A 24,784-nucleotide genomic window follows, 5' to 3' on the forward strand; every position below is an offset into this window, starting at 1 on the left:
TTGGTCTTATAGTGCAATAGGTTAGAGACTGATGACTCATATCCTAGTGATGTAATCAATTGTATCAAGCATAATAATTAACATTTGCAGAGTGTTCTCATTTTTCATTTATATAAAAAACAAAAACACCATGCAAATGTTCAGGGTACGACATGAAAAAGAGTTATCAGTACTTAATTGGGGGTATCGATAGCGCTATAGTACCAAATTAGACATTGTGCCTTTAATACACTGTAGTTCTTTAAAAATATAATTATGTCAAAATCAATAATATCCAAGTGCAACTAAACTGCTGTTTGTTAAAAGAGTGTAAGACCAGAATTCATACTGCTAGTTGAATTGAACATTTTGAGACATGTTCAATACAATCAATTTGAAGAATATGAAATTATATAACAATAAATATTTAATAATCAATTACTAAAATCAATTAATGTTAACAGGTGATTCTTCTTACTCCTTGTTTCACAGTTGAATCCTGAATACTCCTCTGGGCATAAACAAACATAACCTCTACCTCTACGCACATGTATACAATGACCAGCATTCTGACAGGGATGAGCTGCACAAGGGCTTACAACTAAAAAACACAAAAACAAAGGTTATTCAATCATTGACAAGTATTCTGAAATGGATACAATAACTGGCATTCTGACATGGCCGAGCTGTACAAGGACTAAAAAGCACAGACAAATAAAGGAGGCAGTATGGGAGATATACTCACATCAGCTCGTAATAGGCAGGACTCATAACATCGTGGATTGATATAGAATGACGTATACACAGCTGGGCGCAGAACTTATGCGAACTGCGCTTTATATATTGCGTGACGGATGCACGCTCTTGTGAATATACACGCACGTAAGTTGGGACTTTATTGACTCGTGCAATATCAAAAAACGAATCATTTTCGCCTATTAAGAGCTAGTATAACAACCAATTCTAACGAATCCATGAGGGTGCAGGCTAGATGGGGCACACACACCTGGGCTATACATGTGGCAAAAATTCTGAGTACACCTCAGCAATCTGAGACAAACATGTCACCTACTGGGGATGTGATACTAACTCTGCACAAGCAGTGCACACCTGATTCTGTTATCCTGTAAATATGATCTCATTGTCACAAACAAAATGGATTCATCTGCATTGAACAAAGGTTGTATTAATTGTAAACTGAAATGTTGCACTATCAAATATGGGGAACACAAAACCGATCTATTATCATATTTTCAGCTTAAGAGTTGTAAACCTGAATACACATGTGACCATCCACAACGAGCTTCTATTAAAGTTGGAAAATTGAGCTACAGTGCTAAATGTGCATGAAAGTTGTTTTCGATTGTGCATGAAGGTAAAAAGTTCAACCAACCATAATTCTGTATCTGGGTGGTATCGTTTGAAGTCAAATGATATATCATTTTAAAGCATATGACATATACATACATATATATATTAAATATGAAATTGACCTCAGGCCGACTTTACAAAAGGATTTGGGTGCACGATCACTGATTACTTACAATCAAAACTTTGTGTCTATTAATAGCAGGATAGCAAGTGTAGTATCTCAACTATATGATGTCTTTTCACTTGACAAGCTTACCTATATCCACATCAAATTTCCAGACTTTGTTAGGTCCTATCTCTGCTACATACACTGCAGTGTTATCGGCTGAGCATTCCACATCATGAGGGTTTTGAAATTCCTATAACACAACAAGAAAATCAAATTGCTCTCATTAATTTTCAAATAAATATTCATATAATTAATGGAAATATGCTTATTTGATTTACGTTTGTTACTGAAATTGTATGCTTACCGGTTGGCAAGACAAGAAATAAGGACTGTTAATCGTTCTCAATCACTGTAAAATGAGGAACATGGGGCAGTGGAAAAAAGTCTTCACTTGTGTTGTTATTTCCCCCATTTCGTTTATTTTCTTTTTAAACATGATCAATAATTAATCTGGTCTACAAATACTGGTTCAAAAGCTTGACGATTGAATATCACAAAATTGTGATCTTTCCAACCAAATTCCACTATAGGCTGTATCAAAATGATCGTTTCCCATCCTGTTTTGCATTTTTTTAAATTAGCCTCTTCTTCCAAATATATCATTGGCTCCACTTGAAATGACCAGACTTCATAGTTTATATTTAAAAGTCTGGTCATTTCCAGTGGATTGAAAGAGGCTGGGTATTCAAAAGCACCAAAAAATGGATGGAGGACAATTTTTGCAATACAGCTTGTATGGTGTTAACCTGTTTTCAACAGCTCTTTATAAAACAAAATATCTAAATTAACCTAACCCTAATCACATGACATTTTCCTTGTTAATTATTTCACAGCACAGTATCAGTGCAATCTTGTTATTGTACTAACCTCATTTCCTGGTTTCCATGTCTGTAATACTTGACGATCACCATAATGTAATGTAAACCCTTGTACTGGTACTCTCTCTCCTGATGGCCCATTAACAGCATATAAAATACCACCTGGGTGGGGAAATAATCAAACATTACTACAGGTAAGTTATTCAAATCATTTCTAATCCATCAAAATCAACTGTTTGATATCAAATTGAACTTTAACAAACATACACCCAAACCAGCATGACCTAAGAAACTTGTATGAAAATTATTCTAATTTGCCTTTGATTAAACTTTAAATCCAATCCCCGGGATCCAATCACTCAAAAATTTATAATAGAAAATAAATCTTGATAATAAATATAATTGATCATATTAGAGTTACAATGTGTCTCTCCTGAACCATTTCTGTTCTACTCTTTACAGCCAAGCTTTATTGCAAGTGCAAGCTGATATTGGGGGAAAATGCTACATGCTTGCATTCAAATCATAGTGGATGGTTCTTAGGAAACAACAGAGGGCGCTATTTAAGTTGCTCTTCTATAGAAAGTTGACCATTTATACCAAAATAAAACAATACAGGGGTTTGAAATGACACTAACCCATTAGAGTTACATTCAAATATTTATTTCTATACCAACTTTATCAAAAATATGGCTAATACAATTGAATATGGGAAAACTTTGACAAAAATTATGCTTTTCCAACTTGGCAACACCATTTGCCTTATTTGCATAATATATGCACAAACTACAAAATGCCTCATTTATGAAAAATGCAAATGACTCTTGCCATGAAGCCAACTAGAAAATATTGCAAATAATTTCTAACATGAAAACAACATTGATTGAAAATGGCGTCACCTGCCAGTTTCTCACATTATTGACAAAACTGAAACTTAACACCATGGAATGTATATACAGAATATGTTACATGAAAATGCCCATTTTTATATAACCCTTTATCGTCCTTATCTTGGGGGAGCGTGATCGTTCAATGAGCGTATAGCGAGGATGGTCCTGCTGACACCAAGTAACAACACTTGTTACGCGATCGCCCCCAGCTTCGCAGGGGGGTATGGGTGCAATTTTTAACCCCCATCACTGGGGGATTTTGAAATAATGGTTTTGACAATTTAAGAGTTCTGAGGAACCACCTATATTTGGATGGACAGGTCTTATTATGAACAGATTTAATGTTTATCTGATGAAATCTACATTAGTACCCCTCCCCAATAAGTGCCCCTTTTTCTAACTAGTGCCCCTTTTTCTAACTAGTGCCCCTTTTTCTAACTAGTGCCCCTTTTTCTAACTTGTGCCCCCTTTCAATGCATTTTAAGCATGAAAAATTGTATGAAAATGCAAATTGAATCACAACAAAATCGTCTCTGCATAGAGTTACAATAAGCATATTACTACCATTTTCTTGCACTACAAAATTGTTTTCAAAGTAACCATGACAATCCTGGCCTTCCCCCAATGATCTTTGTAATCACAGCAGAGGATAAGGAAAGTATCTTTTTTGTTCAAAAAAACCCTCAAATACGTCAATTTATGGATAATAAAAGTGAAACTCCATATTTGCTTCAAAAAAACAACCCATTCAATATGTGTAAACAAATAAAATACATCACACTATCCTGCTTTTTAAGATGTTTGAGGAAAAAATGAATTTTGCACCTAAAAATCTCATCTTGTGTCACTTTTCAGAAATGGAAAAAAAACAGTTCAGAAAAAAAGCGGCCTAAAATACCCTGGTATATACAGCATCCAACTCACCATTCCAAGGATTGTAATGCACTGCAAACACTCTATCTCCAAATGTATCTTGTTTGAATGAGTCCACATAGCTGCCATCCCCGCTATTGAAGCACTGTATACGACCATGTTCTCTGTCAGCTACACACAATACATCTTTGTCTTTGAGAAATGTTAGACTGTGTGGTATGAGGAATGCATCAGAAGGATAACCTGAGGATTCTGTCAAGAAAAACAGGTGCATGTATTAAATGAAATCAATGGATTGCCTCCACCCTAAGAGGTTTTGATTGGGGTTAGGATTTAGGGTTTCGTTTTTGGGTTTTGATCAGGACTATGGTTAAGATTTGGGTACGGCTAGGATTAGGCAACAAAAAAACCCCTGTTCTACGGGCCCAACCGACCCAGATTTTAAGAAATTTGGGAAAAAAATGTTTCCAGTACAAATGAATGTATTTTCCATTCTTATTCTTAATGTGACTGAACTTTCTTTCTTCATTCGACAATTTAAAAAGTATTAATTTGAAGTATTTCAGACACAGTTTTGTGTCATGTAATCTACCACACACATGTTCAAGTGACAATTCTACTTACTATATGTTACTTTGCCCCACTGCATAAGAAAATCACCCTGCGGAGAAAACTTCATGATACGACTATTGCAGTACCCATCAGCAACAAAGAAGTTCCCCGTCGTAGGGTCGACAGCCACATCAGCTGGTTTGCAGAAATGGTCCTTGTCTGGTCCTGGGGTAAGCTTCTCACCCAGTGTGAGAAGGGGGGTTTGTGCCCCACCTGGTGGGAACTTGAAGACTTGATGTAAAGCTACGTCAGTGAGCCATATGTTGCCTTCGTGATCAATGGACAGACCATGAGGCATGTAGAAGCCATTGAAACATGTTGCACACTCAGTCACAGATTCACTGCAAATCAAACACATTCATTATTCACATCTTGAAATCACAGTATTTCCACTTATTAAAGCTTTGGTTATAGAATAAAAATAACTCTTGATAAACAGATGCAAATTATTATATGCAGGTAAAGCAGATTCAACCCAACGTGGGACGTTTTTTAAACAAATTCAGGCTACCGAGCGACCATGCATATCAGGCTAAATAATTGCCCGGCAGCCTGGATTTGTTGGAAAAATGTCCCACGATGGGTTGAATCTGCTATAGTAACTAAATAATATTCATAAACCCATTAAATTTTCATGAGGCAATGCACCAATAACAGCTGGCTTTTTAATAAGTGCGTTTTATGCATTGGTATTTGTCAATGCACAGGCAGAATTTACAAACTACCATAGAATTCCATCTACATGCATATACATACCTCTAAATGTTTGAGAGACAAAAGGCAGGCAACCTCCACAAAACATTACAATAGATTGGTCTTACAAAAATACAGCTACCTGTATCAGTAATATAGTTGCTCAAACTTCAAATATTTTTGTGTGGAGGGTGTCTGCCTATCATCTCTTCTGTTAAAAACACTCATTTAGAGATATGCTTGTAGATGGAAATCTAAGGTATTTCTGCATTAACTACACAGAAATGGCTAGTTTGACTTCACTACAGTTAGGTCAGGATTTTCAGGGCTACTATAAGGATTTTTTTGGCCATTGAATTTTGGATTGTAATTGTTTTATTAAAAGGATATTAAATATATTTTCATGACATTTATGAATGTTATTAATGACTAAATATGATTTTGCTGATGTTCAAATAACAATGAATAAGGAGTTGTATTATTTTTCCATTACAATGCACTCCTCCTTCAGGTCATGTATTGTTCTGTACAAAATTAAAGGGTGCAGTCATTTGAACTACAATCAAATTACATCCAGTCATTAAAGCCACAGATTGCTATTTCTTGTTTCCCAGGAAAAATCCAAGAGAGTAACATGAGTAGGTATAAATTTCACCTTGAGTATGTGGATAGTCTTACAATTAGGGTCTGATTTCCCCTAGTCCACCCAATTCACCCTACAATAGGCTACATAGTAGGACTAGATAGCATATTTTAGACCACAACTTTTCACATCTGGTGTTTCATTCTGTGGTTTTAAATAATGAAGAATAAAGCTTTGATTGCATTTTGTGTCTGTACTCATATATATACTGTGCCAAAAAAGTATCCTTACACTTGGAAAAATAATCACAATTTCAAACTGAACCATATTGCATAAAGCAAAAGCTAAAATGAAATCAGCGCTGATTAAGGAGATGCTAAAAGACGGCCGAATTTACCTGGGCCATGCCAAAATTTGGAAGCCCCAAATTCACCATGAAGAAGGCATACAAGAGGTCAAGTTTGGTTTACAAATTGGGACCCTACTATAAGATCGACAGTTGTGGCAGAGGAATTGCAAATTAGAGAGATAAGCATGTTCCTATCTTACTAGGACATTTGAGCGTGAAATTCAGACCATTTTAGCCCAAAATAAAGGTCAATTTTGCAATTATGATGTGCGCGAAGCATGCAAAATTGTGCAATTCTACCACATTTTGGTCTAAAACATGGTGTTGTCGGGCTATGAGGAACATGCACAGGTCAATATTGGGGGCCCCTCTGGCCCAATGGTAAATCCGACCATGCTAAAAATTAGGGTTTTTCTTCCAAGTGTAAGGATACTTTTTTGGCGCAGTATATTTCTTTATTATTTCAACTTACACTTTCCCTCCCCACTGATGCTCAATTTTTCCTGTGTCTTTGTTGAATGCTAATATTGTGTTGTTTGCAATTGGTCCATCATCAGCCTGGGCATACCTATTATTGGCATCAAAACTCCTGCACAAATATAAAAAAAATCAAGAAACATGTAAAAACTCAAAACATTTAAAAGCATGATACATTTTATAGTTGCTCAGAATCATATGTGGTGGTCCATTAAAGTGCTAATCACATAATCACATTTTGGATTAAAAGATACTGAAGTGACAATTACAATTGGATCATCATCAAAACTCTTGTACAAAAAAAACTGACAAATGTTATTATTTGAATATGATTTACTTTTCAGTTAAATTGCATGACACACAATAACCATCTTCCTTGTATAGTTAACAAGTGTTCTACAACTACAACCACACAGAGATGACAGCAGGGTCTTAGCTAGCCACCCGTCTTGCCGTCATTTCAGACGGCCAGTTTGCTCCTGGGATGGGCAAAATTAATGCCTTTGAGAGATGCTATATTATAAATTGTATGTTTTGAGAAGCTAATTGACCTTCTTAGTAGACCCAATTTGTAGAACAAGGACATATCAGCACATATTTGAACTCTTTGAACCCCCAATAGGCTATAGACGTCTGTTAAATGTTTTAAAGGTCAAATTAGGACAGGCAATTTTATTCAAATGACGGGCAACCCTCAATTTCTAGCTAAGACTCTGGATGACAGCGTCAAGTAGTAAGACGACATGAGTAGTTATCAGGCTTGACCACAGTATCACTTTAGTTTATTTGTAAAAATTGTTATTATCATTAACAAATGATACACTTAACCACAGCATTTCAAAAAGTTACATACTCAATATTCCATGCTCTCTCGGCCCTGTGAAATACATGTACATTGCCTTTAGCATCTACAGCCACACCTGCCACCTGTCCAAGTGTTACACTATCATCTGTATGCCAATCTGCCAATGTTAATTCTGAAAATAATAATTGTAATATTTGTAACACAAATTCAAACATAATGAAACATCATAGTTGCAGAGTGTAAAATGGGTGCATCTTAGGTAGGCGATCAGGAAAACATGAGGATGATGTGTGTTTGTGTGTTGCTAATTCAGCATCAAAGTGGTTACGTAATTCTCTTGGCTACCAGATCACGCTATTTTGGTATGCCTTATAGAGTGCCATATACTTTGTGTGGTGATCGTTTCGATCATGGTTCATTACTCAAGCGCGTGATCCCGTTGACAATTTGACATAGTAACATGATGTAACTTTGATACTGAATAGATTATCTATGATTCATTAACGTTGCGCAAGTTAAAAAAAATTATCTTTCAATATTGGGCTTTTGTCTATAAGGGCTCATATTGAATTTCCCTTACACAGGAAGGTGTGCGCCATCCTGCAGCTTTCCTGTGCTAGCCTTCTTTTTGTTAAAATCCTGGGCAGGGTGTATCACTGATGCATATAATCCATCCGTTTATGACCGAGCTTTCCTGAGGCGCACGCTTAAGCAAGGGGAATCCTGCATTCTTTCTGTGTGAAAACGTGGTAGGGTATTTCAATATAAGCCCTAAATGCCCCAAAAGGTATACTATATAGGTCTCCATGTGTGACATTGTAACATGACAGATTAACCATGTAGCATTATTTTGCACTAAATTAAAAAGGTCATGTTGGGGTCACAATATATGAGGTATTTTAAGCTGCAATTTACTAATTTTTATAATTCTATTAGCCAATCAGGACACCACTTCTGTCAGAGCACATGCTAATAATAAGATAATTACCTCTGATAAATGGTGTACAAAGTTACTTACAACATGAATTTCATTGAATGTACAATAGGGGAGCAGCGCAAGGGAAGCAGTGTAGCACAATTGTTAAGGTCTTTGCCTTTGGTGCGAGAGGTCCCTGGTTCAATTCCCCACAGGGCAAAAAATCTTATCCATTTTCCCCGTGCCTCATCTGATAAAGGTGGGGCAGATGACATGATAAAAGACCTCATTACAGTCGGTTACGATATGCTTAACATAAAAACAAAAGACAAGGAAGTGCGCTTACTTCCAGTAGCAGTATCTTGTTTAGGTTGTTCTTCATGTGTAGTTTCATCCTCATCCTCCTTATTACCTTTCTGTGATGATGTTGATGGGGTAGTATCATCTTCTTTGCTTGGCTTCTCTGTTTCTGCCTTATCTTTATTATCTAATACCTCATCATCATCAATCCAACCATTCCTATTCAAATCAAGAAAATTTTCTGATGGATAGTCACGATCGCCACCAAACATGTCCTGTAGCCTTTGCCTGTAGTCATTCAACTGATATGGGTTATAGTATTCATTGTCATCGTAACCATAGTAACCATGTTGTTGTCCTGCTGGTGGTTGTTCTATCATTGCTGGCATTTCATCAGGAGGAATGTCTGAATTAGATGGGAAGTGTGATTCAATATCACCTCTGGCTTGTTGTCCGCACATGTCAAAGGAATGGCCAAATTCTGCATCAGTGTAGTACATGAGGTATAGATTGCACATTTCATCTTCTCCGGTGGGACTGTAAATAAGAACAGAAAACAGAACAATATATTAAAATATTATTCTTAAGTACTTATCACAGTGATTTGATTTGATCATAAGGCTAAAAATAAACAAGTCTGTTTTATTATACTGGTGGCATTTTTGTTTCTTGTGTAGAAACTAGAAAAGGTGTACTTTCTGGAAATAAAATGTTAAAAGGATACTACAGATTATTTTGATCTTGTTGTGTTGGGAAAAAACAAAAATAAAAATATATTCAACATAATATTGACTTTCCAGATCTGCCACTGGAAACAGAGCTTGTATATTTTTTGACCTTATTCTGTATTCACTATTTGATTTGATATGTGAAGAGTATATCTATTAATATTTGAACAGTTCTGCTGTTATAATAAATTCCACCGTACACTATATTTGTACAGTGAAGGGCAATACACTCCATTTATACATACCAGGATATTGATGATTTATTGAAGAGAAATACTGCAAACCTGTGGAAACACCACTTTGAAGCCATTTTTTGAATAAAGTCACAGTATACTGAATTTAAAAATAAGATCTTGAAATGAGTATATTCCAGGAATGTACTCCATGTATTTTATACAGGTTACACAGGTTGTATGATTGGTACCATCAGTCTTGAAATGAGTATATTCCAGAAATGTACTCCATATATTTTATACAGGTTACACAGGTTGTATGATTGGTACCATTAGTTTTATAATGTAACATTGGATCCGTTTGAAATGACCACAATTATCTATTTTAATCTTGTAGGTTGATACCGTAAAAACTCGATAGTTAGCATATGTGCTTTACTATCGAGCGTTTTAAAACATGCAAACATGAAAAGCCCCATCCACAAAAGTGTTAAGGGTTTTGAGCAAATCATCGATACACATAGTTATTGTATATATAAACAAGTAAACCTGCAAATTTGTGTCTCAACTCAGTTGGTAAAGGGCCAGACTATGGTACAATTTCATGTTTTCAAAGGCGTTCGATAGTAAGCACATATGATAACTATCGAGTTTTTACAGTAATACGTATCACTTCTTGAAAGAGAAATTGGGACTCAATAAAGCACACGCGCTGAGATGTTGATGTGTGCAATACACAAGCCATTGCTGCATCAACATTAAGCATAAGTGCATTTATTGTGTCAAATTTCTCGATCAACAAGGGATTTGTATTTATTAACCTATTTCATACACAACAAAGAATATCTGCAATTTCTGCTTTTTGTACAATTACTAAAAATGTTGGAATTTTGACTATTGTCATGTATCCACCTTCAAGAAAAATGAATCTATCCTGCACACAAAACTGTGAATGAGTGCAATTATACAATATTTATGAACTCCATATATTTTTCTAACAGCTTTTCTGATTGGCTATGTGGTTCTAAGAGTGTCTGAAAATGTTTTTATATTATAACATAAGGTGGATTTAAAGTCATGCTCGTTTATACGTAGCAGCCTCTTTCATAATCATAATTATTGAAAAATTATAATTTCCAATCATATTGATACAGCCTGTATCAGCTATTTTCCTGCTTATGTTTACATTTATAACTCCAAATAAATTTTGTTGTCAGGGTTGCCCACTCACATGGCAACGCACTATTTGTGTAACCCACAAACTGAATCATATTCCTGTTCTATATGCTGTTCATAACAAGATGGGTAAGATATCCTCAAAATAAGGATTATATGTCTGATGAATCATTCCATCTTGCACCTATACTGTTCCCCACTGTGGTGCCTCCATAAATAAAGGAGCATTCTTCAGAATACACAGACTTTCTTATTCAAGCCTACAGATCAATTCCAATCAATGAACCTTGCTTTTGCCAATCAAAAGCTATGATGGCAAAACATATTGCACATATCTCATGAGTTATTAAACTGAGTATAGAGTTCACTCAGAGCACACCTAAATGACTGTACCAAACCAGAAACCCATCCTGTTCCAGGAACCAAGATCTTATTTTATCCATATAGTCTATATCCAAATAGTAATATGTTGCTTCCAATGGTAATGTTATCCATATGTATGTCTCCTAAAAACAATGTTTGACTTGGTCTCTCAGGATGTTCCAATGTGCTGCCAACGGCTACCGTCAATTACATTTAATTTGTAGAGTTCCAACTTTTCTGATAAACATGATTGATATTTATTCCTAACTTATTTTCTTCATACAGTATTGAACAAAACAGTGCAATAATTTTAAGTGACAGTTGTAGGTTTAGAGAAAGTCCAAAAAGGATGTTTAGTAATTGCACAAATTAAGTTGGATGTGGTAATAATGATTCTGATACTTAGTATGACTTCACTGCTATAAAGTAGGATATAACAATACTAAGACATATACTTTCTGTGTAAAGCAAGTGATAATTGACCAAGCTTGCATGATAATCTCAAAACAGAATTCTACCCAAAGTGTTTGTTGTGTGTGCGTACATTTTTCATATGTGTGCTTAATTACCACCTATGTTTTGCAAAAGCCTTCTGGCGTATTGCTAGAAAAGTGTGAAAAACAAAAAAGTACTTTTGCGCATATGTTTGCAGGGCAAACCACGTTATGGGAGTAAGATGGCGTATCTGTGCAAAGGTTGAATGTGATATGGTGTATAACTACTTACCCAACCCCTGTTAACGAATCTCTCTCGGATGAATATGTACATCTAGCTGCTAACCAATCACCTCTCTTGATTTCTATTCCTGGTTGCATGGGATAAAATGCCTGCAATGAGACAAATGAACGATCATTTTATTCACCAAATCTGTCTCTGTCATTCTGTTATATATGTTACTACACTGTATATAATTCTCAAAAGATAATGGTGATGGACTGGGGGGTACTCACATACAAACGCTATACGGGGTTGTGCCACCCAAATGGGTAGGTTTCGCACAAATAAATCCTTAGACATGGGTCTATGTTTTGACGAAATATCCTTAGACATGGGTCTTCCTTTCAGATTTTCTGTGTGCAATGTGTGAAAAACATGCGGAAAAATATGTTGCTTTTCCTATTTTCAAGCTCAAATCCTTAGATGTGGGTCCTTATTCCCTATTTTCAGTAAAATTACCCTTAGAAATGGATATATGGGTTCGGAAGCTCGGGCCGCACATCCCCGTCGAAAATAATCCAAGTACCCCCGCCCCGGGTGATGACCATTGACAAGCAAATGTCATCTGCATCTCATTAACCATGTTGCTTCCTATTAACATGTGGTAATAAGCCAAATCTGCATTCAAATTTGCAATGCATCGTGGGATGGATTTTGCAGTTTTGAGTGAGTATTGACCTATTGGGTAAATTCAGAAAAATTGGTTTTTGAGCGTACAAAAAAACATTTTAAGAATGAAAACAAACCCAAAAAACATTATTATTGAATAATTACAGCAATTTTCCCGATATGTCTGAGGTCAAAGTGTCCCAAAACTACTCTCAAAAACCGGAAGTTACAATTGCGATTGGGCTTATAAGTCAAATCTGCATTAAAATTTGCAATGCATTGTGGGATGGTCTTTGCAGTTTTGGGATACTTTGCTCTTTGACCTTTTGGCAAAATTGTGGGATTTTTTGCATACAAAATAGAATTTAAAATGTTTTACTACAATAAAAAAAATTCAATAAACATGGGTGTTTGATAAATCATTTAAAATATTTTTAATGACAACATTATTGCAATAATAAATAAATGAATAATAATTACAGCAATTTCCCCGATATGTCAGAATTCAAAGTGTCCCAAAACTGCTCATTGAAAACCGGAAGTTACAATGCCAATTGGGCTTATTACTGATGAGATTCTATGTGTACTTCACCTTACAGTAACATCCCTTTTCAACAGATGCAGTCAAACACTATTTTTGCAGCAAAATTAGGAAGTATTCCAGTAGTTTGTAAGAATTCTAATAAATCCTTTACTTTTGTTTTACTTATTGCTGTTCAAATAAGCCAAGATCAAATGGTGACTCTTGTTTTCCACAACTTGAAGGTTTATACAAGGTAATATATAGATCGAGGTCATCAGTGTGACATCATTTTTGACCATCTTGTGAGTAAATCAATATAATTAACTTGCAGTATAAAATCACTCAAAATATATCTAATTGTATTATTTCACCCTCTTCCATCAACCCTTGTAGCACGTGCTTTTATGTGCTAATAAAATGTGATAGTCAATCCATCAATTGATGAGAAAAGCTTTAAATAAATTTAAAGTAATTTCTATATCCTTTTCTCTAACATATCCACACAAGGCTCAAGATTCTCATGCCAATATTCTCTACATGTAGATTCCATTTACACAGGATACACTTGTAAACATCTCTTGTGAGCTAGGAATCAAACTAGGCTTGCAAAACGAGACTTCTAACAAACTTTGCCAACATTTACTTGCCAAATGTAACAATATACATGTATATCAATTGGTTTAAGATTAAGAATAAACATTCACATTAAAAAACGGATTTTCAATATTTCACTCCCAAAAACACAATGCTGCACTTATTTCTCTCGTACAAAAATTACGTAGATTAATGCATCATTTGTACAATTATATCCAAGCTGCTCAGTATGATACCATCAAATCAAATCATTGAATTAATCCACATTACCCGATATGATATTATATGTCATTATCATAGGGCATTTGGGATTTCTAGAATTAAATTTTTATTCCCTTTTAAACAAGAAACTGTGCTGATTACAATTACTCCAGCAGAGTATCTGCTGAGTCTCAAATGATATAATTGGCTTCTGGGTGCTTGCAAGTTGCAATCATACTTATGGTAGAGGGTGGTATTTGAACTATGAAACATATTCAACAACTTTTGTTAAAAGTTTCACTACATTTCACTATTTTTGCAGAAATTTCTTTCATAAATTTGACAAAACACCAACTACTTAGTGGCATGGGGAAAATAAATTGTGGTAAGTTGAGCTGTGTGTGAGTACAAGCAATTGTGCAACAAATGGATATTGATCAAAATAACTAGCGCAATGCCCAGATGAACTTGAAATACTTTTCAATTTCAGATGGTAAGTTTATGTTTTGTACTGGTTATTCAATATCAGTGTAAGACATATCTGGTAAGCATCCCATTTATAATACCTTACAACAAATACCAATTTTATATAGCACTTAATATGAACCCCACCTCAAAGCACCACTGTATATCTCAGACAAGGTTGAATCAAGTTTTAGTTACTCCCTGTGGTAATCTTTCGCCAATGTACACATTCACTTGCTGAATAGGCTTTTGATGAGAAAATGTGTAGAAGTAAAAGTACATAAAGAATTCCCTGTAGTTATATCCCCACCCTTAGGGTATGACATTAAGTACCTTGCCAAATCTTGGAAACTTCCTTCATGTACTTATCGCTTCACATGCTACATATATCTCATGAGTGTGACTCACCCCCAAACTCTTGGTATGGATGATATCTGTTTCTGTTTACGATCAACCTACCTACAAGCACTAGTTATCTACATAGGTAAGGTGAACATCACTAAATTATTAGTATGAAACTGTTTGCCAATGTCTGGTTAAAACTGATCTCTAGATACAGGAACCCGTATTGGGCATGCTACTTCCTGTGATTCTCACTTCTCACTCATCAATAAACATCTCATAACTTGCGATCAATTGGTCTTTGATTCTGTTGGGTCCTTTTACTTGGCCATTTCATTCAAAAGTGCAAAATTATTCTTCTAAAGCACATAGACCCAAAGACCCAAACACATTGAACAAGCATGAGGCAAACAATGCGTATTAATACTCTTAACAATTGTTCTTAGCTATACATTTGTGTCCCTCCGAAGGACGGATCACTGTCATGCATCACTTGCCCAACTCTACACATACCACAAGGAAAGTGGAAATATAATTATAATCACTTGATGCTCAAAATCAATTTTGTTGTGGTTGTTATCTGTCAATACTGCCAGAAAGTTGTTTGCAGTAGAGGTTCAACCAGGAACATTAATGTGCCGGAAGAGAGAACATTGATTAGGCCAAAAACATTAGAACAAAAATTGTTGTATTGGAGTTACCCGCCCTACCCTAAAATTTAGGCCAAACCTAGACTTTTTAAAAATTTTAAATCCCCAAGAACCCCCCAAAAAAAACCACACTATGCGGTGCTCCGATTCAAAAAGGAATACAACACAGAAAATATGCGATTGCAGAACAGGTACAAAATAAAGCACTTTTCACAGTTGGCAAAAACTGCTTTGCCATTGTGTGATTATTTGACTATGAAATCAAGTATATATAGTATAAGAAGTGAAAATGGGGGAAAATTCCACCTGCCCAAGCCTATTTTGCAATGGCCTGTTACTCCAATACAATTTAATTTTTTGGCCTTAATAACTACAGCTCACCAGCCCAACCCTCCTTTTAACATTCAAAACATGCTTTATATCAATGACACCTTAACAAGATGTAAGGGCAATGCCTTCAGATCATATCTTGACTTAGCAAGAGGTAATACAAATCCAGCCAGTGAGTATTATAAGCTAAACAAGACAGTAATTGGCATCCTGCATTCACAGTAATAGGGTTATATGCAACACACACTGTGCTACAACCAAGGAAACAAATGTCTGTCCAAATGTGTTTGTGAGAGTATAAATGCTTTGCCCTGTCAATGACATTTTGCTATTACCTATTTATTTCTGTATGTGTATGAAGCACATCTTTTCATAAAACATTGATTTGGTGATGTGTGACAAATCTGATCCAACTAGACCCAAGGAGGTCATTTGAAAACTTGCTAAGTAACTGACCATTTATAGGTTAATAAATGTGTATCACTTGTTGGGAGTGAAATTGACTGTTGATGCCTCTAAGCAACGTATTAACCTATCTAATTAATCTAATTAACCTATTTCACACACAAGAAAAAAATTCCATGATTCTTGCTGTTTTTATGACAAAATTGTCACTAAAGTGTTGGAAAATACAAGCACATATAAATGCATCAACCCGCAAGAAAAATGAATGTGTCCAAAGCACTGCTCATAGTGCGTGGAGTGCATGCCCGTGCCTGTGGTTTCCATTTTTCTAACGCTTGCTCTGTGATTGGTTCTCGCTAGCTAGAGTGTATAAAACTCTTACTTTAAATCCTCACACATGCTTGGTAACCAAAGTTCTTTGCTTTAATATGGCCAATTTGCTAATGTATTTTATTGTTGCTATTTTTTATACAATTTTTTGTCTTAGTCACAGTTTCATAGTTGCCATCTTTGGCCTGGCTGGATCAAATCATGTCACATATGGCTCTTCTGAAAGATCACAAAACTCTCTTGTTAATCAATGTCTTATTTACAGCATATATATTTAATCACGTCTGCAGGGACTCCAGGCTTAACAAATAAAAACCTGCCTACCATAGGATCAAAACACTGATAAGTTTGGAAGTTTATAAGTATGAGTCTGCATTATTTTTAAATAGATATTACGGAGCAGGGTTTGTTTCACTTCCATAAGTTCAAGAGCAGGGACATAAATGCAAACAGAATAATAAAGGGAGGGATTGGGTTGGTGTACTCATTATACAACTACAGATAGATGCGACCTACCTGTGGCCATGTTGGGTCACCCTTAGCAATTTCAAACCAGGTTCCTCTTGAATCACCTTTGATGAGATACCCGGATATCACCTTGCCAAGCTCATGAGCATGTGTCCGGAATGCAAATGGGTAGATGGGCACTTCATTGTTGTATTCACATGCCATATCTGTATGCACACCTGAAAAATAAAAATAAATGGAAAAGAATAGAAAGTGAACAAAGTGAGATTCAAATGACCTGTCAGTGCATAGGATTATTTACAAGAATTATTGTAAAGTTTTGTAATGTTGACATCTGTGACATAAAAACATACAGCATATTTTATTTGCTTGTCAATTTTCCAACCAATGTATGATTTATATTTTATTGTGAGGTAACATTTCCCAAAACTTCTTCACAGTGTTTTGGGGTGTAGGTAAATTAAGGTAAACAGTTACTCTTTCAATTGCTCATTATGGTATGCCAGCCTTAAATCCAGAAGCTTACATGTACTCAATACATACTTCAGCAGATGGCATTTGAAAAAGAAAGAATGAGCTGTTGGCCAGAAAGGTTTTTAAGGTGTTTTGTGTGTGTTGTTTTGTAGATAAACAAATCATAATAAAAATAATACACTTGTGGAAATGTAATGTCATATGTCTTAAAGTATCCCTTAAATGTAATACTTGTTGTATCTGTTAATGTATCGTTGTCTATTTTTGTCATATGATATTTACACATAAGCTTTATTCACACTTGATGATGTAAATGATGATTTTGAAAGTGTTAAAATTTACATGACCAATAGTCTTGATGAGTACTTACTGTGTGTATGTGGTGGCACTCTGATTTCTCCTGAGACCATTAAGTAGATGCCGGCTAAATAAGGTTGTCTGAAAGCGATATATAGTAATAGAAAGTGTCACTTTGATCAATTGTGTCTAGAAAAGAAGCATAATGCAAACGATCCATTTTCATTATATCAGTGATGTGAGAAAACAAACCTGAGCGGGTTTAGGAGGTAAAATCAATTTTAGTTTTGCAAAATATTTTTATGTTCCAAAAATGATAATTTCCATGTGGCTGAAACCACAAGCTTGGGAAAAATATCATGAACTTCGGCCAAAAAGGAAAAGAAAACAATGAAATAACATTTAAAAGATCACTTGCTCATCTTGATCACATCATATTATTATACATTTACTATTTAAATATAAAATGATTAAATGCTACATTATGCAATTTACTGGTATAATTGCCATGATTACCAGTGCAATTGATACTGCACGAATACTGCTTTCAAGTAGGTACAGTTTTTCCTGCATATATTATGGATCTATTTTCACTGATGAATATGCAGCATACAATATTGATGTCAATATTAACATGACATGAAGATAAAGCAAACAGAAAACATTTCTTGATATTTATCTCACAAATCAAAATACGTAAGTAAAGTTTGTTCAGCTCATACATGTAATTAGCAAAAATGCTCGCATAAATTCATATAAGCACGTACCAGCCACGCATTACTATTCTATATCAATACACAATATTACAAGTCCTAATTTTTCACAAATTTTAAGTGAACAAACTTTAGCTTTCTGACATTTTGCCCACTGTCTAGAGTGATGCTATTTTTACACAAAGAAAATGGGGAAATGTAACAAAAAATAAAGATGCACCAAAATATACAGAGGTCTCCATCTGAAGTCGGAGGAAGTCAATGTGTGTCTCTTAATATTGTCTCCCACTTATCTCAGCAACAGGTGTCAAGTTCAATTTGACAATTTGCTAATATTCTACCCACTGTCTACACTTAGGCTATCTTATACATCAGTTTTTGTTGGATAACATCCAATATTTTGACATTGACTTAACTAATAATTTCCTTCCCACAAATCCATTGGATTAACCCATGTCATATATTTCCTCCAATATTTTGCCCCCAGCTTACCCATGTCTACACAAATGTGTGTAATTTACTTTTTAAAGCAATAGTTTTATTTTAATTTAAAGTAATAATGTAACATTTCAATGAAAAATAGATTTTTATGTTTTTTCCACACTGTCAGAAATGTCCACTTTCAATTTTGAGCTAAACAAATGAAATAGAACAAAAAGAAAATCCGTATTTAATTCCAGCGCCAATATCACCAATGCGTGTCAGTCTGTCAGTCATAACTGAGGTTGATTGATTTGATTTCTTTTGAATATCCCATATGCCACAGTGTTATGAACATTGCAGTTCTACTTAATATTTTAATTATAGGAATTAAACGACTAGTGCCTAAAGCCTTGATTTTTGCATTTTCCAGAGAATGTTGAAGTATATAATTGTGTATAAGGCCAAAATATTGTTTGATTGTCGCCATCCGATCACACCTAATCTGGACGAATATTTTCTTCACGTTTCTAAACTGTTTTATTTAAAACACTAATAAAGTGGTATATAGTAGAAAAGTACAGAAGTTACAGACATAATCCACACAATAAAGATGAAGGAGTGGCATTAGGCTCGCCATCTTGCATGATCAACATGGACAAAGAATGTCACAGAATGGAGGTCTTGGCTGGGCTCAAAACACTAAGGCAGACAGAAAGTCAGATGGAAGGATGAGATAGCAAGTTTCATAGGGATCAGATGGATGGCAAAAGCAAATGACATGAATCTTTGGTGCCAACTTGGGGAGGCTTTCACCCTGCAGTGGGCTAAATATGACTGATGATGATGATGATGATGACAGTAGAGAAATATCCTAATTCACACCTATTGGGCTATTTATTAAGAAATCAGGCCTATCCTTAAGATATTTATTTAAAAACATCTGACCAACCATCCCCCTACCCTTGGAAGGATCAAACATGGTTTGTTTGGGTTTTTTTTTTTTCCCAAGTATAATCAATGCTAGAGATCAAGTTCAATATCTGCATGGTTTGCTTGCGTCATTTTTTGATGAAATTGCTTCAATGTCCACATTCAGTCTTGCACATCGTTCTACAACAGGGTTCTCAACAGGCGGCCTGCTGACCAACTGTGGTTGGTCCTTGAACAGCGCTGAGATGCACAGCAAACATAGCAAAACAAAGTGTATTTGGCCATTAAACAATTAATGTTCGAAATGATTTTGGCCCTATATGACTTACAAGCAACTATAATTGAGAATCCTTGTTCTAATAACAATTATTTGAGATTTAGGCCTATTTGGGTCAGTAAGTTTGTTGGCTTCATGCAGGACTAGCAGCTAACATGTTGTTATTATTGAAATACCATGTGTTGTTGATTTTAGTCTTTCCATTTTAATTTTTTTTAAATACCCTCCGGCAACAAAATCACAGGAGTGACAGGACAAATCTTGAATCTAAAATAAATATTAACAGTCTGCCAGATATTTATAGCCAGACAATAACACACAGCCAATTAATTTCCTTCGATAGTGTGCATAAATGTTGAAGTGATTCATTTTCCAATATAATACTGGTAGATGAAAGTAGTAATGATGTAGGTTGACAAGCCTGATTTGAATCGTCCAGAGTTGTCTAGTTACATTTGATACATTCAAACATCAGACTAATTATTGACTTTAGATGTGCTGGTTGACTTTAAATGTGCCGGTTTGCCCTAATTTGAAGCATAGAAGTACCAGCTAATGTGAGAACAACATCCTGTAATAACACATAAAAACAACCTTTTTTATGGATTTGTAGAGGGCAGAGACGTTGGGTAAAAGTCCCTCAAATCAGCAAAATAACTGAAAACTGACATCTCTGTGAAACAATTTCAAATCATTTTTTAAAATAAAGAGTGCAGTGATTTATAGTGCACTGCGCATGGGTACAATGCCTAGACGTTGATCCACAAGCCTCAGCATACTTTACAGGACACCAACAATGCAACCATACTGCTCACATGAAATCAGGCACAAAAATCTGTTATTTTCTATGGAAAAGGGAAAAATCTTTGTAAAAATTCCTGAAACTCCCATCTTTGTGGAATAAAAATATCAACAAACAAATCAAGAGGAAGAACATCCAAATGACAGAAATATTGCTGGTTATCCTGCAGGTTACTTACTGTTGATATGTCATACTCAGTTTGATTCCTGAACTATCGTCTTCTCCATCTGTGAATACAAACAAGAAAACATTGATGAGAAGACATGCAACATACAAATTGAAAAAACAAAGACTATGAAATATTTGTGTGTATAGGTATTTTCATGCTTCAGATTATTGTTGACTGAATACATTACATTCAGTGTTCTAGCCACGCCGGTCGGCGCGATCGGAGATATCCGGCACAGAGTCTTCCCAACAAGCGCTAAGCTTAAATATATTGGTCACCGACCGGCACAAAATATCTTTGCCATCACATAAAATGCATAAGTTACAACCAAGATGTTGTGTTTTTTACCTTAGAGAACACTAAGAGATGAATTCGTCCCTGGGGAGATTAAGAGATGAATTCGTCCATAATGTAGCTGTGTGTAAGGAGGGAGAACAGCTACACCACGAACAAATTCATTTCTTAATCTCCAGCTCCATACACGGACAAATTCATCTCTTAATCGCTCTCCTTACACACACTCATCAGCTACTAAAATTAGCCGGTACTAAAATTGTGCTGGCTATAACTCTGATTACATTTCAAAATTAGCTTAGTTCTGCCCTAAGTATCCTGATCCCATCAATAAGCACTGATCATCTGCTGGCTGACAGTCATTATAAACATATAGGGTGAGTTATAATACTTATAATGACAAATGACTGTGCCAGTCTGTGTGGCAGAGAATATAGACAAGAGATGAAATACAAATTACCATCTCTTTACTTTCATGATTGCTGCGTCGCTGTAAACACATGACTGGTTGTTATATATTGTTAGAGCTTTGGGCCAGGTATGACTATGATGAACACCATATTCTGATCTTATCCTTTCAAGAAAATGTGATAAGTGGTTTCTTTACTTTTCATGTAATTCCCCTCCCCTGTAAGCCCTGATATGTACAAATTATTTTTCCTGTATGACTTGATTGACAGCCGCATCCTTACCCAATCAAAATGCAGATTTTGTTAATCAGGTAAAAGATCATATTTTTCTCATAACCCCCGTGAAATTTTAGCCCTGAAATATCATTTGTCACAGGAGAGGGGGGCACTTGTATTTCAAGTTGTATATCACCAGTGTACAAGGACTTACTTTCAAAAAGTACCCAAGGCAAAGATTTTTGGGTAAAATGGACCCTGAGCAAGTACTGTGCAGTTGTTTTCCTACCCTTAGCAAGTATTTTACTATAATGAGGTGGGTGACCAGTCAAGAGCCCTGAAGAAAAACCAAGGAACAAACGAAACAGCACACATTTTGGGGAGTTTTTCAGTACAATTTCACCCAGAATTTTACCTTTATATCAACTGATGTTTGTCAGCATCTTGGTCCCGAGTTAAGCTGTGTTTTTGAGTAACATCTGTTTGATTAAGGTACCCTTTTCACCAAATTTGCTGTATTTGATACTCTAAACAAGATACTTGCATATCAGGCCACAGTGTGAAAAAGGATCCTTTTTATTTGTTTTGAACGCAGGTGATATACAACTGGCATAGGTAGCGTCATAGTGGTATGTGCCTTCCAATAGATTAAACAATTTAGAAAATCCCAAGAAAATTGACATAAAACGGCTGTGCTCCCCCCCCATCAGGCCCGGTGCCCTCCCAATAATGGTCGGTGCCTCCCTCCCATAGGATGACTCATGCTACATCACTGCGACCACACATCTTTAATCAGAATGGCTCAATATTTAGCAAATTGCAATTTGCCCAATAATTTGATTTCTGAATTCGTGCAAATCTTAACTGATAAAGTTAATAATGAATGACCTCTCATCACGATTTCAAACTGTAAACTTGACCTTTCAATAAATTGGATCCACGGTAAAAATCATATGCACATTAGCTAACAGTAATCCTGCGACACAGTGTCTGTCTCTTAGAGTCTGGCCACATGTTATTCATCAAATTTTGTATCCCGACTGTAACTGAATGCATAACTTTGCACACAGACTTTAATTTGATTTCAATAATAAATTGCATGAGTCTATCTATAATAGATTTGGCATTCCTTTTGAATAATAATTCCAGTATCACTATCAAATACAAAGTGTTTTTAATCTTGAAATGTTTCTACTGCATCTCATTCCTTGTTTCTTCCTGACTGGCCTTATTTTACAATTTTCCATTAGAAAATTGGTCTCAATACTAATGAGTTAGCAATGGTTAGGACTATCCTATCAGTTCTATGGACTGTACATGTACAAAAGCACCGACTCTCTCAATCTATCCGCCACATTACCTACACAACTCCCAGAAGGCACTAGGATGCACAATTTATGCATCATTTAGGTCACATGGCATCCACAATTCAATGCTGGATACAAATTGTTCAGGAGGAAAAGAACCTTCAGATTTACTCTTTTGGGATCAGTTTTAAAAGTGGTGCTTTCAATAAAGGCATGAGACTAAAGTGAGGCTAACACTGCCAAATTCCAAACCATTGATCAGGAAATGAGTCAAATGACTTGAAACATTTTAGGATGTGAAACAGGCTCGCCTACTCTGATAATTTCCATATTTTGCATTTACAAACTAGTATTCTCACTACCCTTGGTTTTCAAGCCAGTTCAATATTTAGACCAGTATTTCACACTGGATCCATTTTCCATCTTGGAATTGACCGAAAACTGAAAGATAATTCAGGGGGGTGAGGGTGGGTAGGGAGAATATGCAGGAATGGAAATAGCACAGGCTCTGATACCTCTCACTATGCTCGCTCTTCAAGAAGCGTTGTGTTTTGTGAACGGTAATATGTGTCATCATTACTGTTAATCACCTGGAATTAGGCATAAAGTATGTAAGCCGCTATTTTCCACCCTCAAAGTGGGCCACCATGGGGGTGTGTGTCCGAGGGATGTTTCCCCCATCGGAGACAGAAAATTGTGCAAAATATAGGTCCCAAACACCCAATTTCCCTCTAATTTTTTAACTTCACCTAGGATTATACCAAAATTATTGAGGGGGCTGAGCCCCCCCACTCCCCCGGTTCATAAGCCTATGTGTAGTGTACCTGGAGCATAGTTTACTTCTAAGTGGTGTATTCATGACATTTATTCTGGAAAGCTTTCAGAGCTTTACAGAATAATTTTAATATCTTCACAAGCTCCGAGTCCGAGACATGCATAGTGTTAAAATAGTCTTTATTATCAACCTGATATATATAGAAGCGTATTATTCACCATTTAAGGTACAAATGTGGTGGTTACGTCATTTATTGTATTATTACATAAAATGCCATTCAGGGTAGCAAATTTGCTAGCATTATTTACACCATTTTTAAAGAGTTGATTAACAAGCATGGGCAGCACTTTTATATCATAGTGACACCCCTCCCCATCCGCTGGTTATTGATTTTAGACAAAAAACACATAAACTGACACTTCACCAATTGATACTAACTCCCATAGGTTAAAACACACATGTACACTTGTTGAAATGCCACAGTGCATACAATCCAGCAAAAAGGCTCAGAAAAGATGGACCAAAAGAGTGACGCAAATGATGCACTATTCTGTTGCCATGGTAACAGCTCCAGTTGTAAGACAATATGGAGCATGCTTTGTGTGTCAACACAGTTATCCATTTATCAATGTTCAGGTGATTACCTTTATTCCTTATGTTACCTACAGCCATGATTGCAAAACAAATTCAGCATAACACTCTTAAAATAATAAAAAATATCATGCAAATCAACAAAAATCTGCCCAAAATAGAACTATAAAATAGAAATATAAAAAAAGCATGAAATC

General features: G+C 35.6%; 1 protein-coding gene and 1 non-coding gene across 2 annotated transcripts; one reads left to right on the forward strand and one right to left on the reverse strand.

Moving 5' to 3' along the window:
• Nucleotides 1–413: 413 nt before the first annotated feature.
• On the reverse strand, nucleotides 414–21,052 carry LOC140159438 (peptidyl-glycine alpha-amidating monooxygenase B-like; the record flags this gene model as incomplete). The annotated part of the gene is given in 12 exon segments (XM_072182915.1): nucleotides 414–580; nucleotides 1,607–1,709; nucleotides 2,387–2,499; nucleotides 4,152–4,352; nucleotides 4,725–5,053; nucleotides 6,810–6,926; nucleotides 7,668–7,791; nucleotides 8,882–9,372; nucleotides 12,002–12,102; nucleotides 16,958–17,127; nucleotides 17,754–17,821; nucleotides 21,004–21,052. Coding segments are annotated over 12 exon segments (2,033 nt in total), but the record flags the coding sequence as incomplete, so codon positions are not given.
• LOC140159751 (U4atac minor spliceosomal RNA) lies at nucleotides 3,337–3,471 on the forward strand. The gene has a single exon (XR_011859917.1). It is a non-coding gene; the product is annotated as a U4atac minor spliceosomal RNA (small nuclear RNA).
• Nucleotides 21,053–24,784: the final 3,732 nt, after the last annotated feature.

The sequence above is a fragment of the Amphiura filiformis genome, chromosome 8 (genome assembly GCF_039555335.1).
Source record: "Amphiura filiformis chromosome 8, Afil_fr2py, whole genome shotgun sequence".
Classification (NCBI taxonomy): domain Eukaryota; kingdom Metazoa; phylum Echinodermata; class Ophiuroidea; order Amphilepidida; family Amphiuridae; genus Amphiura; species Amphiura filiformis.